General features: G+C 47.0%; 1 protein-coding gene across 1 annotated transcript; it reads left to right on the top strand.

The window, feature by feature from the left end:
• Positions 1 to 1352: 1352 nt before the first annotated feature.
• LOC126543801 (salivary anticoagulant protein P23-like) lies at positions 1353 to 9716 on the top strand. Its single transcript, XM_050190927.3, has 3 exons — positions 1353 to 1462; positions 6306 to 6326; positions 8875 to 9716. The coding sequence occupies exons 1-3, from the start codon at positions 1414 to 1416 to the stop codon at positions 9483 to 9485; spliced, it is 681 nt and encodes a 226-aa protein (XP_050046884.1). The 5' UTR covers positions 1353 to 1413; the 3' UTR covers positions 9486 to 9716.
• Positions 9717 to 15328: the final 5612 nt, after the last annotated feature.

Here is a 15328-nt window from a genome sequence, read left to right as displayed (position 1 = left end):
GAATTTCGGGAAATCACAGTGCAGATGACGCCGCCCGATCGGCCCACGATAACGGCCATGTTATATCAATACCACTGTCACGAACGGACGCAGCCACAAGTATTCGCTCCCTCACCCGCGAACTTACGCAGAATCCGTGGAACACCAGTGAATTCACAAACGCACGTCTCCACAGATTGGATCCACGTCTGCAACTCCGTCTGCCACCAGGGTTACCACGAGTGGAGGCAACACTTCTGTGCCACCTGTGGCTCGGCGTGGCATTCACGAACTCCTATTCATTCCGCATTGGAATGGCCGACAGCCCTACTTGCTACACCTGCGGCTGCGATAAGACGATTGAGCACCTCCTTTGTGACTGTCCCCGTTACAAAGTGCCAAGAAAAGTGCTTGTAACCGCGCTCGAAAAACTGGACAATCGCCCCTTTACAGAGGAAAGAGCTCTAGGACACTGGTCCAGACGGGCTTCGGCACTCAAGGCCTTAAGGGCTTTGCTGAAGTTTTTAAGGACATGCGAATTGTGCGACCGTCTTTGAGTGTTGTAGCGCGTAGTATCGCGTTACTATGTGAATTTTCCGATTTCCTTTTTCTTTCTTCTTTCTCCTTTTATTCCCTTTACCCCTTTCCCCAGCACAGGGTAGCCAGCCGGTACTTACACTGGCTAACCTCCCTGTCTTTCCTCCTCTTTGTCTCCCCCCCCCCCTTTATATCCACACTTGTACCTAGAGCATTGAATCAGTGCGCTGCGATGCAAAGAAATTGATATATCCGTTGCAGGCAGCTTTGAGAGACAAAGCTTGTGACCAGCTCATGCAGTAATCACCCCGGTACCTTGAACTTGCTGTGTCGCTACTCCTTCTTTTCTCTGGAGCCCCATCCTCGAGCGCTCCAGACAGAAGTGTGGACGACCTGTATTACGCAATTCTTGCCTAGGTTGCTACTCGAAAAAGCGTTTGCACTCCTCGAGTGAGGAGCACGTAGGGCCCCTAGCTATACATCACTCACTGCACCCTAAGGGTGTGTCTTTCTGGTGAGCATATAGTGTTTCTTGGCTGCACCTCGAGGCCCCATTCCTCATGTGAAGTATGCGGCGAGAAGCCTATCTTTCCTCGTGTTTCTCGGCTGCCTGCAGGCCAGGAATGTCGCCTAACGATGGGCCGCCTCCTTCCCGCCGAAAGGCGCCAGGTCTAGGCTGTGACGGCCCCACGCCAACCGCGGTCTCTGGACGGATGCCACAATGTTCTGCACGGCACGCACAATGGTTCTCGTGGGATAGATGTGCGGCCCGCATCACGTTGACACCGGACGCAGAGGGACAACCTGAGCCTTCCCTTGGCCGCGACCGGAAGCCTGCGTCTTTCTCAGCCAGCGGCTCACTGCGGTGCACAGTGCGGTCCGCGTACAGTCTGCAAGATGAACGCCGTCTGGTTTTTCCTCCTGTGCTGGGCGCCATTCCGGCTACGTAAGCATTCTCACTGAGTAGTAACTACATAACTATTTAATTGCAACATTCAAAAAAGCTTATTAAGCTCTATACGTGGCCAAGTAAGTGCAGTTTTGCCGTGCGCATGCATACAGACGCTGAGAAATCCTCTGGGTGTGGCGCAAGCGACATAGTGCACGTGTAGTCCTAGCACATTCTCCTTTTATGGCTCAGCGCCAGAAATACAATTCAACTGAAGAAACACATTCTAACGTCTGCTTTCGATTTAAGCATGGTATGCCGACGGTTAAATTCATTGTCTGTTGAATGATGCAACCCAAGCCTTTACGTTACGCATAATATGATTTCGGGTGCCAAGCATTTCATGGTTAGGGGCTGTCGAGTTGTGATACGATGTGCTGCAGAGGGGAAACTTAAGAGCCGACATAGATTATTCTGGATTTAGATCGCTTGCGTTACTTGAAATATATAGAAGGTTTCACGTAATTTAATCAAACTAAACTTTGCGAAAAGTGATATATGTCGCGATGTCACCAAGACCATATTGTTTCCGAGTTCTTCGGCTACCGAAATACTTGTGCGCTTAGTTTTCGAAATATAATTATGGGGTTTTACGTGCCAAAACCACTTTCTGATTATGAGGCACGCCGTAGTGGAGGACTCCGGAAATTTCGACCACCTGGGGATCTTTAACGTGCACCTAACTCTAAGTACACGGGTGTTTTCGCATTTCGCCCCCATCGAAATGCGGCCGCCATGGCCGGGATTCGATCCCGCGACCTCATGCTCAGCAGCCCAACACCATAGCCACTGAGCAACCACGGCGGGTAGTTTTCGAAATCAAGATCAGTTATGTAAATTTCGAATTATATATTCTTTCGGTCATACAGTTGTACTGAAGTGGTAGAGTGCGTTTAGACACAATTAATGCAGTTGTTCTTATAAAGCTATTTCTTATGTGGTACTTTTTTCCGAGCTGCGAAGAAAGCTCGCGAAATGCGAAATAAATGACATCGCTGCTAGTTTGTTCGTGTACCAAGGCCGCTATATTGTAGCGATGCTTTCCACTCGGTTTGTGAACGGAAATGAGACATGTCAGTCTCATCATCCACCGCTCACGGCCAGCTGATCCCACTGATAACGCGAGCGGAGCGCCGTTCTGACCACTGACGAAGCGCGAAAATGGCGATGCGCCATTGGAATCGAAAAAAGCGTCGCTACAGAATAGCATCCCTGATTGCAGTTTCCCGAAGTGCGTTTTCAACGAAAGAGACCTGCACGATGGCGGTCGAACATGCGGAGCACTGTGTTTCGTTCGGCATTTCAGCGCCGAGCTGTCGGTTATCATTAGCGAACGGGGTCCACCTTTACAAAGTTGCTCACGTGGCTGTCTTACACGCGGGTTGGCCTAGGCCGATCGATTCCTTGTGGCGGGCAGTGGGCTTGGTTCTTTGGACACGCTATTGAGAGCGCTGCAATACGGGCGCGCAAGGGCGTGGTGACGTAATCATTTCGTATATTGCGAACTTTCTTCAAAGCCATGAAAAGAGTCACGTACAAAATAACTTAATAAAACCAACTTCATTGGGCGTTCATGAAGACGCCTGTACCTTATTAAAATAAACTTATGCTCTCAAATGAACATTTGAACATTCGCATAATTAGTCCTAATCTTTATCGAACTAAGCGGCTAAAGGAAGTTGATGATGTCAACCAATATTTGTTAGGATGTACTGAATTTGAAGAAGGACGCCTAGCGTCAATAAGTGGACTGAAGCGCAAAATGGCCCCCGACACAAGCGCAAGTGACATTTTGTTTTCGCGAGGAAACTGGATATTTAGGAAAGAGGCGTTTCAGCTCCTCATCAAGTACCTCCAAGATCCTGAGCTGGAGTGAGAATGGTGAGCCGTGCCGTGAGATAGCCGGGTGACCAGTCTGCTGCGCCCCTGTTTAAATCCGTCCTCGCCCTTAGCCTTCCCTTGTGTCACTTACCAGGTGCCTTGTGTTATTGGATGTACTGAAAGGGACTTCAGACCCTAACACACTTGATAAGTGGCGCTCAGGGGGAGCAATTGCTGGAAACTATTGCGAGGCTAGGCCCCTGCAGCAAGCAGCAACACTCCTCCTCCTCCAAGCACCTCAGTACGACTGCGAAAACTATGCCGCTGGTGAGGTTCACCTACGATGTATTTTTCTTCAAAAACGGTTTGGTTATAGTTACGTGAAACCCTGCTTATCTTACTAAGAACTAGCTGTGGTTATCATGCTTTTACGCTCAGCACAAGCCCTCTCCAGAAGCTACCGTTGTCGCTATGGCAACGGTAACTGTACACCGTTGCCGTGACGGAAAAGCCGGAATTGTTCGATTCCAAACTGCTTCTTTTCGGCTTTCGTCGCAGCATCCCCTAGGTTATCATCAGAAACCGACAGAAACAGAACCGAGCCACTGGCGCATCCAGAGGGAAGGCCCTGGGCTGGCCTCCCCGCCTCCGTATACATGCCAGCCCTTCAACGCTGGCAACATTGAGTGTGCAGTAGTCCTCCATTTCCCCCCATCGATTCCCCTTCGCCTTTTCTCTACAGTGTATGTTTTTGATGAGATACGTATTCAGAGCAGCACCCTCGAGGCTGCTCTAGATCCGCCAATCGATCGAGCGATAAAAATATATGTTTTTTGCCGGTTCAGTCATTTAGGAGTGGGTAGATACATTGTTAACGTTGCACACCTGCTACCTATATTTTCGAATTAGTGTCATCGCAGGAGCAATGCGTCGACGTCCATGCATCCGGTTTTCTCCGTGACCTTGGCTCTTATTTCTTAGGCCAGCAGATTTATTTATAAACAAATATTTGCGCATAAAATGTGGCAGGAATGTCAGTGGACGCAAACCAAGTCACTCGACCCCATTGCATAAGATATAGTTGAAAAAATTATCGACCTATATCTCTCGACAGCAGCTGTGATAAAGAAAAATAACTCTTGGCTACAGGCATGAGCAGCAACACTGATGATTTCGATATATCCAACAAAAGTGAGTCTACTGTAGTTGTATATCGAATAAATTTATTAAAGTTCACATGTCAAATGCGCAATTGTGAGACAAAGTTCGACTACAACACGCATAAAGTTCGGATATTTGCGACATGTCAAATCTGCAGTACCGCCGATCTACCCTGCATACCAGCTTTTGCGGCAACATCCCTCCGACCCAGGATCGAAAAAGGCTACAATGCGCTCCTTGTCGTAACGTAGGGAACAGAATTAGCCAGTGAACTGCGGTATGACCGCAGCGCCCGCCCTCTCCAGTTAAGGAACTTGAACAACTGCAACTTCCCGGTCTGCTGTGACTGTGCGCCTTTTATGTTCACGTTCTTCCGTTATTGAAAACTGCATTGTTGAAACAAACAAACAAACGAAAATTGTTGGTCTATTCCGCACAAGGAACTACTTTTAATCATGAAATATTGCTTCAATTTTTTGTGTTCCATCAGCACACGTATATTATTCGCTGTCTTCCACAAGTTGCCCACATCGTCGATGAGTGTCTAGACGTCCGGAGTGGACTGTATTTATGCGGGAAACAGACTGAGCAGCAGTTTTATTAGTCGTGCTATATTCATCACAAACTTCGGATTCGGTGTCTTAAACTACGTTTAGACGCTGCGCTGCAGGGTCTCAGGAGAGCTTACAGAGTTAACGAAAACGACCTGGATTGTCGCCGTACGTATACTGCTCGAGCAGGCACCGACCTCCTCATCACCGAAATGGGCATTGCGTTGCTCAGATTCCTTGGTCCGCTCCCTCGATTGTGACTCGCCCCTCTTATATCAGGACGCCCGAAATGAGGGCGTTGTTGTCTCAGCTCTCAATGGCTGCATCTAACTCTCCAAACCACACATAAAGTGCGCACGTGTTAGACCAACAGCTGAGCGGCTAAAGCGTCAGTTGTAAGCAACAGTTCGGCAACCTGTTCTAGGATTCAACACCTCTTTTTTTTTTATTGATTTGAGTCTGTTTACAAGCAATGGAGGAGGCCAAGGTAAAAGCTGATGTGATGCAGCTCGATGGGCCTTCGAGCCCTGTTACAAAGGCGGGATAGTGTAAAGCGTATAGAACAAACATTGCTAATGTAATACAGATCACAGATCTGTCAATGTCAAGATGAAATGAGCAACTTTACAGAGATACACGATTCCTAGCCAAAGTAGGAGATGCCAGGTATGATGCTAAATGAATGATTTAAGGAGAGAAATAAGTCCAAGATGGTGAAAAGGTGTGCACGTGAAGACCCCCTGCGCCACCACAGTGCCATATTTTATTGTATTTGTTGCATTGGGGAACACATAACTTGTGCCGGCTTAAAAACGATTTCGTTGACCTTTGTTGGATGCAGTATGTCTTCTGCTGGATTTAAAATTACTGTCATTGGATTGTGCAATCCCCCTCTAAAGGTAATGGCAGCGGGGAAAAGAAGCACTTTATGCTATAATGGAAGATTGATCAACCAACTATACTTTCGGCAATTCCTTCCGCAATATAGCCAAACCAAGTGTATTCATTTGCCTTCCCAAATGTCATAATTCGCATATACTGAATTATGGGATGTGCTGAGCTCCCTTCCACCCCATGTTCCATACTTTGAGCTTGAAGTGATCAACAGTAGGCGAACAAGAAATGCTTCCGGAGCCAACGTTTTGGCAAGGGGTCTTACCCCTTTGTCAATACGTATAGCCATAGCCTTCGGCTTCACCTTTTCGCCCACTGTTGATGGCTTATAGCTGGTAAGAGGTGTACTAGAAATAACTTTGCTATCGTAGGTCGCACTAATTCGAGTTTTGTCTGCTTTCTTCTTTTTTCAGAGGCCGCACAGCCCACTGGAGGTTTGTCAATACCATTGAGTCTGTAGTATACCATCTTCTTTCGTTATTTTCAGAGCCTTAGTACTGCGCCACCTGCTAGCGCTGTGGGCGCGGCAGCTATGACAGCTAGTGCACTCAGCACTGCCTACCGGTATCGACAAGCGAACTGTGGCCCATGCGCAGTTCGTGTGTGGCAGGGCTGTCTTGCCATCGCGCGCATCACGTCATCAAAGTGCGCTTTTGTCGTCTCCTACGGCGCGCGTTCTCTCCTGCTCGCATTCTCTTTGAATCGCTAGGGCGACAAAGAAATATAATGCAGTAAAGCCCATCTCTGCATTTGGGACCAATGCGTAAGTAACCATTAATGCCGACTGGGTTCAAGGTCGCTAAGCAGTCGAAACAAAAGCGTGCGGCGCGTGTGTCTTCTTTTTTTTTTTTCATTTTTAATGACGATAGCTCTGTACTTGCTAATCAAGCAGCGCGTTTGACCGCACGTACATTGAGATTGCGGGCGTACCGTTCCATAACCACTAGGGGTTACAGTCTAGGATATGGCATTATTTATTCCATCAGGGGTTTACGTGAAAATAAACATATACGTGCCGCATTCGCTACACGCGAGATAACGAACGCTGTCGGGGAAAGAGAGGAAGCTAGATTTAGAAGAAGAAAAGCTGAAAGATCGGTCAGAAACAGTGTGTTCGAGCCAGAGTTCTCGAAGAACAAAGACACAATGAAATTGCTAGGTGAATATACAGCGGCTCCATAAGACTGAAAATTTGCGCACCTCTGCCGAGAATTTCAACCGCGGCAAATGGTTCGTGCAACGGAGCAGGTGCGGTCGACGACCGTTACTCGTTTTCTAGGCGAGTTCAGAGACAGTACCTCGGATGCGCCTCCCCACAAAGCAGAAAACCCGCCTTTCGATTTTGCCGCGCGCTAGGCCCGGAGTGGTTTCATTCCTGCACACATACATGTTGGTCATTGTCGAAAGTACCCTACAGTCGGTAGACAGCATAGCGGCAGCACCATACACAGAGGTACTATTGGTTATTATGGCTGTTGCTGATAGTATACTGGCACACGCGTGCCCAATATGTGCCAACCATGTATACCCACTATGTGCTTACCGCTGCATTATATTACGATTGTCGTTGTCGGTCAATGTGATTTTACTGTTTACGAACCGTGGCATGGTCGTCGCGATACAACGAACTGCAGCGCGCCTGCAGCACTGTCGGCGCAACTTTGATGACCTCGGCGCGTACAGCTGACTCCGTAGCTTCTATAACTTGCTTCGCAAGTAAGCTGTCAGATGAACTGCACTCATGCGCTAGCTTCTTTTCGCTTTCGGGTTTCGGGCAAAGACTTGTCCAGGGAACGTGTTAGCCATGCACGCCAACTTACTGCATGCCCGTATGAGGTCACGATGCCACGTGTGCAGCCTTTCCTTACTCAAAACAGTTCACGGAGAAGTCGCCCAGTTAAAGTACGTATGTCATTCGTAAGGAACATATACGCAAGGGACGCACGCTTATTAGTCGGCTTATCGCGTACGAGAGAACGGGCCCTGGAAGAGTTGGACTTTGGCAAACGTGAAGCTCGATCTAATTTTAATGTTTTTCACCCTTTCCGCTCGTCAAAACACTGGTATTTAACTGTTAACCCAACTCTTGGCTAATTAACTGCAGCCTATTTGTGCTATATAAATAGCAATTTGTAATTGCATTTAGAAATTTGTTTTTAGAAATGTTTGCGGACTCCACGCAGTTGCTCTTCTTCTCAAAACAATTGAACACATCGGAAAAGCTCTGTTGAAAGGTGTATGTATTTTATTTCGCAAATTTTTTATCCACGTGAAAAGCTCCGGTTTTTGTGAATACCAGCTCACTTTCGACTAGGTAAAGAAGAAAGAAAAATATTGCTCGCTGATGATTATTATTCATCCAGGTGCAATTTGTCCTGCCATCATTGCGAAGTAGTACTTAAAAAGGACGGAAGGTGGCGGGCGATTTGTAGTGGATTTGGATTCATGGACGCTTTAGATAGCGCGACAAGAGAAGTAGAAAAAAGGAGAGAACTGACAGCAGCCTGTCCTGTCAGTCCCCTGCTTCTTTGTCCTTGTCATTTATTTTATTGATTTGCTAAATAGTTTTTTTTTTTATTTTCGAATATATTATTCCGTGCATTTGGGTGCTAAGAACAAAGAGGCCAAAAGCCACAATCGAGGATAATAAGACACATATAAAGGAAGATCTAGCTCATGAATGTATTATAGACACCAAAAGTTTACTCTAGTCACACATCGCTGGGCCATCTGCAGTGAGGTAACACCCCCAAAAAGAAAGTATCATTTCCCTACCGCTTTATTTACCTACTTCGATTTATATGCCAAGAACTGCGTAGAGCTGTTAAAAAGAAAAAGAAAAAGATTTGATCATCCCGCAGAAAGTTGAGAACGCTCCCACTATTCTTCTTTTTTTCTTCTTCAAGCAGTATGCTTGTTTCAGAACACAGTAACGGCCCAGTGGCGCAGCTCGATATACATATGCGGCTTCTGCTGGCGCAGATGTGTACGTGCGAAACCCAAAGGATTCCAACTTCTACATGGATCGCATCCTGCTGACGGACATGATAGCGCAAGTGCGCTTCCTGGACCTGGACCCGTTCCATCTGCCGCCTTTCGAGACTGACTTCAAGGACAGCATCCTGGGCATCCCCGTCCACGGTCACGCCAAGTTTGTGAACGGCACCCTGCGCGGTCTGTCGCGCGTCAACCGCTTCGGCGACTGCACGGCGCCCGGCTGGCTCAACGGCAACATCACAGTCACCTGCAACCTGCTGATCGACGACCTGGACATCGTGTACGACGCGCGCGTCAAGTACGGCATGGTGCCCGAGCTGCGCGTACGCGTCGAGTCGCGCGTGGGCACGTGCTACGCGCACATGGAGGCCACTGCGGCGCCGGGCAAGCCGGCCGTGCTGCGCTCCTTCCAGATCACGGGTCTCGGCGACCTGGACACCAAGTGGTCAGGCCTAGGGCCGCTGAACCCCTACTTGCGCAGCATCAACGAAGGCTACCGCGCCAACATCGCCGGCGTCGTGTACAGCACTTTCTACAGCAGCTACAAGGTTGCGCTGGACCGCTCGCTGTCGCGCGAGCCCATTCCCAAACCTTGAAGCAGCAACCGATCTCTGAAAGCAGCGAGTGTGCTGCGCGTATAGTCTACAATACCGCTATGCTCTGTAATGTGGAGACGCCTCCGTCACTTCGCTTTATCCTCGCGTCGTTAAAGCGCAGACATCACGCGTGGAAACTGCAGTAATGTGAGGACTGCGGCTGCTACACCTGCATGTGCGTACATTAAATCTGTCGCTTGGTTCGGGTTATCAATAAATTTTTTTTCTGTACTTCGTTAAATTTTTACATAACTGACACTTTTCTTGTGCATTGTTCACAGCACTGATCAACAAAAGCAACGAAAGCTGTTGTTACCTTCGAGCACAGCCGTCAAAAGAATGTACCTGTCAAAGGAGTGTGTTGCTAAGATGGTGCAACTTGATGGTGCAGGTCAAAATTTACACTTAAAACAGCAGGGTTTTCACGTTTTACAGACCAACGACGGCACGTGCAGCTTGGTAGTGTTAAAGGGAACACATTTTTTGTATAGTAGGACTCAGGACACTGCTCAGAACGTACATATGTGAGGAAATACCATTTTTTCTCCGCTGTCCGTCACCATGTGTTCTCATTGTGGCCCCACAAACAGGGGGTGATTATGGATGGAAAATAAGAATGCTTTTCAAGGAGCGTGCGCATGCTGATTTTTGAAATCGAATACGAATAGAATTTTGAAGATAATTTTTATATGACCTCGAATATAAGTATTATTTATTTCAAGTTGAATATAAAGTACGTTGAATTAAATTTGGCTTACGAACACCAAGCTTAGCTGCCCTGGTATATTTAGGACTACGCATGCTGTACATTCTTGTTTTGGCGCGTGGTTTAGAACGTGAAAAAATGAGGCAGATGAGAGACAGTTGTCGTTTCCCTGTCATATCTTCTGCCCGCTTCTAAACCACACGCCAAGACAAGAGAGGCAAGATTCTACGCAAGCCTAAGCGCCAACTTGCCTAAGAGAAGTTTTTGGCAGGACAACCGAATTTGTTCTTTTGTTTCAAAGCAAACACGTGTGTTAACACGCATCCTGCAGTGTGAGTACATCACTGGATTTCAAAAATGCGAGAAGTTAGCTTAAGCCACGAAATTAAGCCATGCATGTTGGCACATTTCGGAGCCTGCCAGTTGGTTCGGGACGTCAAACCCCATAATTTCTCTCTACCCCATAATCTCTCACTAAGCAGTACGAGATAAATCAGTACTCCTAATAAGATCGTTATGCATATAAATCGAACAAAGGCGGGAAGGCATCAAGGAATACCTTGATCTTATAGCGTTATTACCATCTTCAACAAAAACTTCATTTTATTCCAAATGCGACGATCAGTTCACCATATTGCATGAAATCCTAGCGAAAGGGACATAAAATAACTGCATGCTTTTCTTATTTCCTGTAACTCATTAAAGCGCCCACGAGCGTACTGATTTGTTTCATTCCTATTGGTGCCGTAACGTTTCTTGTTGCACTAGTTTGACTAATTAAAGACTAACTGAATGGAAATACTGAGTGTTGCATAAAAAGGAGCGCCAGGTATACATGACTCTGCCAACTAAACTGCTAGCTGATCTCCGCTCAAATTGCGCACCAAAGTACAATTATGCGGGAAGTTTAATTTAATACCACGTCTGCGGAGATCACCTAACCAGTTTGCCAGTTTGGTAAATAATAAAACCAAATCCGAATATATCCGTGGCGTCTGCCGAGAAGCCACTCAAAACTGGTCGATTTCGCTGAAAAGGAACGGTGGTGCAATCTGTGACCGTTATGGTGAACACTGTGTTTTCGCTGTAGCCGTGACAGATGTCGCCACCGTTCAGTTGCAGCGGAATCAAACATTTGTCAGTGGCAGACGACATTAGCATTCGATTTATCATGGAATAAATTAGGAGGGGGGGGGGGGTAAGTGAAGTTTGACGTTTCTTTATTTAACAATAGTGGTCTAAATAATACAACTGTGTGCACACAGTATTTGGCCCCACAGCCAAATGCTAGTTGTGAGGCCATGTACAAAAATGTAATTGGCAGCAATAGAGGTTATTAACATCCCATGTACTGAAATGGGAACAAAAGTACACTCAAGAGAAACGTACATAAAGGTTTATATAATAACAGTGAGGTAAGCAGTTAATTAATAAGCAAAAGCTCGGTCCGCAAACGTGGTATTGAACAAATAAGCTTCATGCAGAATGGTACTTCTGGGAGAGTCAAGTATACCTGGCGCTTCTGTTTATCAACACTCAGTATATTTGAAGGACTTCAGCTATTGTGATTTCGTGGTAGAAAAAAGGAAAATAATAAGTGATAACTGCTAAACATTACGTCAGAAAAGAAAAAAAAACAATTCACTGCAGTTCTACATGCTGAAAGTTTTTTCTTTCCTCAATGTCTGCCGTCATTGGGATGAACAGAAGGCACGTGGTCAAAACTGGCGATAACAAGTTTACTAGGACGTTGATCGCATTAGGCAAAATTAGGCTGCATGCTACTATGATGACGACAAGCTTCCACAGATTCATTACACAGGCATGGCTGTTTAACTTTCCGCTGCGGCATAGCCAAACCACGGGCCTTCTTCGCTCTTGCTGGAAAGCTGAACGGCAGGCAATACATATTCGTTTAATATTCGTAAAATATTCGAAAAGTATTTGAAAAGGCGAAGAGTGTCTTTAGTTTGCAATAGCGCATGGATCACCAAGTGCGTGCGTGCGTGCGTGCGTGCGTGTGTGTGTGTGTGTGCGTGTGCGTGTGCGTGCGTGCGTGCGTGTGTGTGTGTGTGTGTGTGTGTGTGTGTGTGTGTGTGTGTGTGCGTGTGTGTGTGTGTCGATTGGTCTCGGTTGCACTGCCGAAAGCAACAGGCGCGGCCGTTTACTTTAGCGAGAACCTGAAATCAACGACGCCCGACCACGTGACCACTTTTTCAGCAGTAGCATTAAACGAATAGTTCGTTCCCACGCAGCTAGAGTGAGAGCATTGCGATCGCAGTGCGCAAACGCTATAGAATTGGCCACATTTTCGTTTTTTTACGTTTTCTTTCTTGCTTGATTAATTATGCAATTACACAAAATGCAAAAAAAATAATAAAGTTTGCTTTCCACCATTCAGTGGCCAACAACCTGCCTCTTAGCCATATTTTCCTATGGCGCACCCGAGTGCATTTCTTAAACCATGGCTGAAGTGAACAGGAACGCCCTGTATATGCGTGTGGCCGCACCGGTATCCTTGACTACCACTCCAACAAAGCATGTCTTACGTCCTCTATTATTCTTTAACGTTTGTCATAACGGCAATAGAAGAACAAGCGCGAATATTTTGCATTGCCCAGTCGGTGGAAGCAAAGCTGCATAGTGAGGGATGGCGGGAGACACGCGTACAGTCTTTGTTGCATCCTCTCGAGCGGTTCTCTCCAGCCCGTTAACCTCCGTCACGCATTGCTCAAGCACCTGCGGTTCACATGCGACCTGGCTTTAGGCGTTGCTCAGTTGGGGCCGGAGAAAGGCCGCCGAGGGTCTATTTTTATGATGTAGGGGAAAGCGAAGACGAGCCTTTCATAAGCACCTGCCGCGCTGGGGACGCGAAACCATGCGCCTCACTATGAATACGGCGCTTATCTCTTACCTAGGTTATTACGAAAGTGTTTACACGTAAGTGCGCTTCACATCGGCGCGCGTACACTAACGACATCGTTTCGGCAACTACAATAATTTTCGCATATCTTTAAGAAGCGCTCAACTCGAAGAGTTTCAGGCATATAAGGGTCAGATCTAACAACCGCATTAGAAAACGCAAAGATTTGATTTTGGTATGGTTCCGTGTTATTTCGCTCACTCTTTGTCATTGTCACTGAGATAAACTTAAGTCCTGTTTCACATACACGCATAAACAGGGGCTGAATTCACAAAGCTTTTCGTTCATAAGCGCTCTTTGCCATTGGCCGGTGCCCTCGCTAATGATATGTCCAGCCCCAGTACTGGCTAAAATTTTCTCTTACACCTACACCTAAGTTCTCTCTCCCTCTTTCACTCCCCATTCCCCTCCCCACGTGTAGGGTAGCAAACTGGACTCAGTCTGGTTAACCTCCCTGCCTTTCCGTCTTCCCTTCTCTCTCTCTTACGAACAATTTTAGTGTAAAAGTTTGTATTAATACCGGTCTAGAGCACTTCTTTTTTGCCACCACAAGGTCCAAACCCTGTTTGGACCTTGTGGCATGGATAAACTGCGTTAGGAACGAGGTCAAAACCACCGTTCTCTGCGCCAACACTCTATGTCCAACGCATTGAGGAGACTAGATGATCGACCACTGAGTAAACAAAAATTACTGAAACAGCGTCCCCACCGATCAACGGCCCCGAAGGCAGTGAAGGCACTCTGGTGAGTTCTAACGACTGTCTTGTGCGAATGCCTTTGACTGCGTAGTGCCGGCCCGTGCACGTACTTCATTCACCGCATTTCTTTTTCTCTCTCTGCTTCTTTTTCAGAGCTGGGGCCCCGGTGGCCCGGCCCACTCTCGTTGACATGCCGGAACTTCCGCCCTGACCAAATCAAGAGTGCAGTGAGCCGTATACTGTTGTAGCAAGAACAACGACAAAGAACATGCTCGATGTTTGCTAACTCCCGCATTGATCACAGGCACCATTGTCGGTCATTCCAATGCGGCGAGCAAAATAGTTCTTAAAAGCTACAACAACACACAGCCGGCGAAGAACAGTTCGCTGATTTTTCTTTATTAAATGTGAAATACGAAAAGTATGGCCTGGCTATCCCGGCATGATAGGCAGAAAAAACAACAAAGACAGAAAGCTACTCAGTTCGGGGTAGTCCAGATTGGAAAGTCGGAGAGAGGGGCCCATGCGATGCATACTGGTGTGTTGTAAACTCGGCATTAACGTCCACACACAGGCTCATTTTTCTCAGGAATATCTTTCTTCCTGCAATTTTCTGCGAGGAACCTGGGCCCTTGTTCATAAAAAGGCATTTGCGCTGGGTTTGTTCGTAAGAGAAAATTCTTGTCAATCCTGATGCTGAATATATTATTAGTCAAGGCAGCCGACCAGTGCTAAAGAGCCCTTATTAAGGTCCTGAGCCCTTATTTACAAAAATGTTCTTACGATAGAACTGTTCGTAAGACCAGATGCCAACCATGCAATTGTTATGTCGGACATATCATCAGCGAATGCGGCCAGCCAACAAGCAAACAGCAGTTACGAACAAAAAGATTTGTGAATTCGACCCCTTGATCCCTATTCGCCAAAAAGTACTTACGCCAGAAGCGAAAGAAAGAAATTGTCGTCCACGCGACAGCACTACGAAGCTGCAATGGAAACCCGGCCACACGGGCTTTCTCCGAAATAAAGACTCGCACGTAAAAAAATGGTTGACGTGAGGATGCGCCGTGTCTGCACTGTTCGCATTCGACGGCGGATAGACAGATAATGTCCGAAAGAAGAGACACACCCGTGACACAACCCAGAAATGCGTTGCAAGCGCCTTGCGCCGAATGTGTAGATAGACAGCGGTACAGTCATGGTATGACGATATTTAGTTGATAACAAGCGGTGCTGGCGCGTAATGTTACCCTAGCAGTCGTCTGTGTTTGAAACGGGGAAGCGGTATGCTCAGGGTGCGCTCGTGTTGACATACGTAGTTTTGTCGCGACATTTTATTGTCTGCTGCTTTCGCGTGTTCTGCACTAGCTATTTCTGTTCACTGTCTGCCATCGAGGAAACTCAGGCGAGCAAGGAACTCAGGGCATCCTGGGGCGGAATCTCATAACGGTTCGGAAAACGTAAGCGTAAATGATTTGGCACAGCGCAGCGCTATGTCGTCTGCTACCAGGAGCTT

Source organism: Dermacentor andersoni, chromosome 1 (assembly GCF_023375885.2).
Source record: "Dermacentor andersoni chromosome 1, qqDerAnde1_hic_scaffold, whole genome shotgun sequence".
NCBI lineage: Eukaryota > Metazoa > Arthropoda > Arachnida > Ixodida > Ixodidae > Dermacentor > Dermacentor andersoni.
The sequence above is the reverse complement of the archived record's forward strand: the minus strand, read 5'-3'. Positions and strand labels throughout refer to the sequence as shown.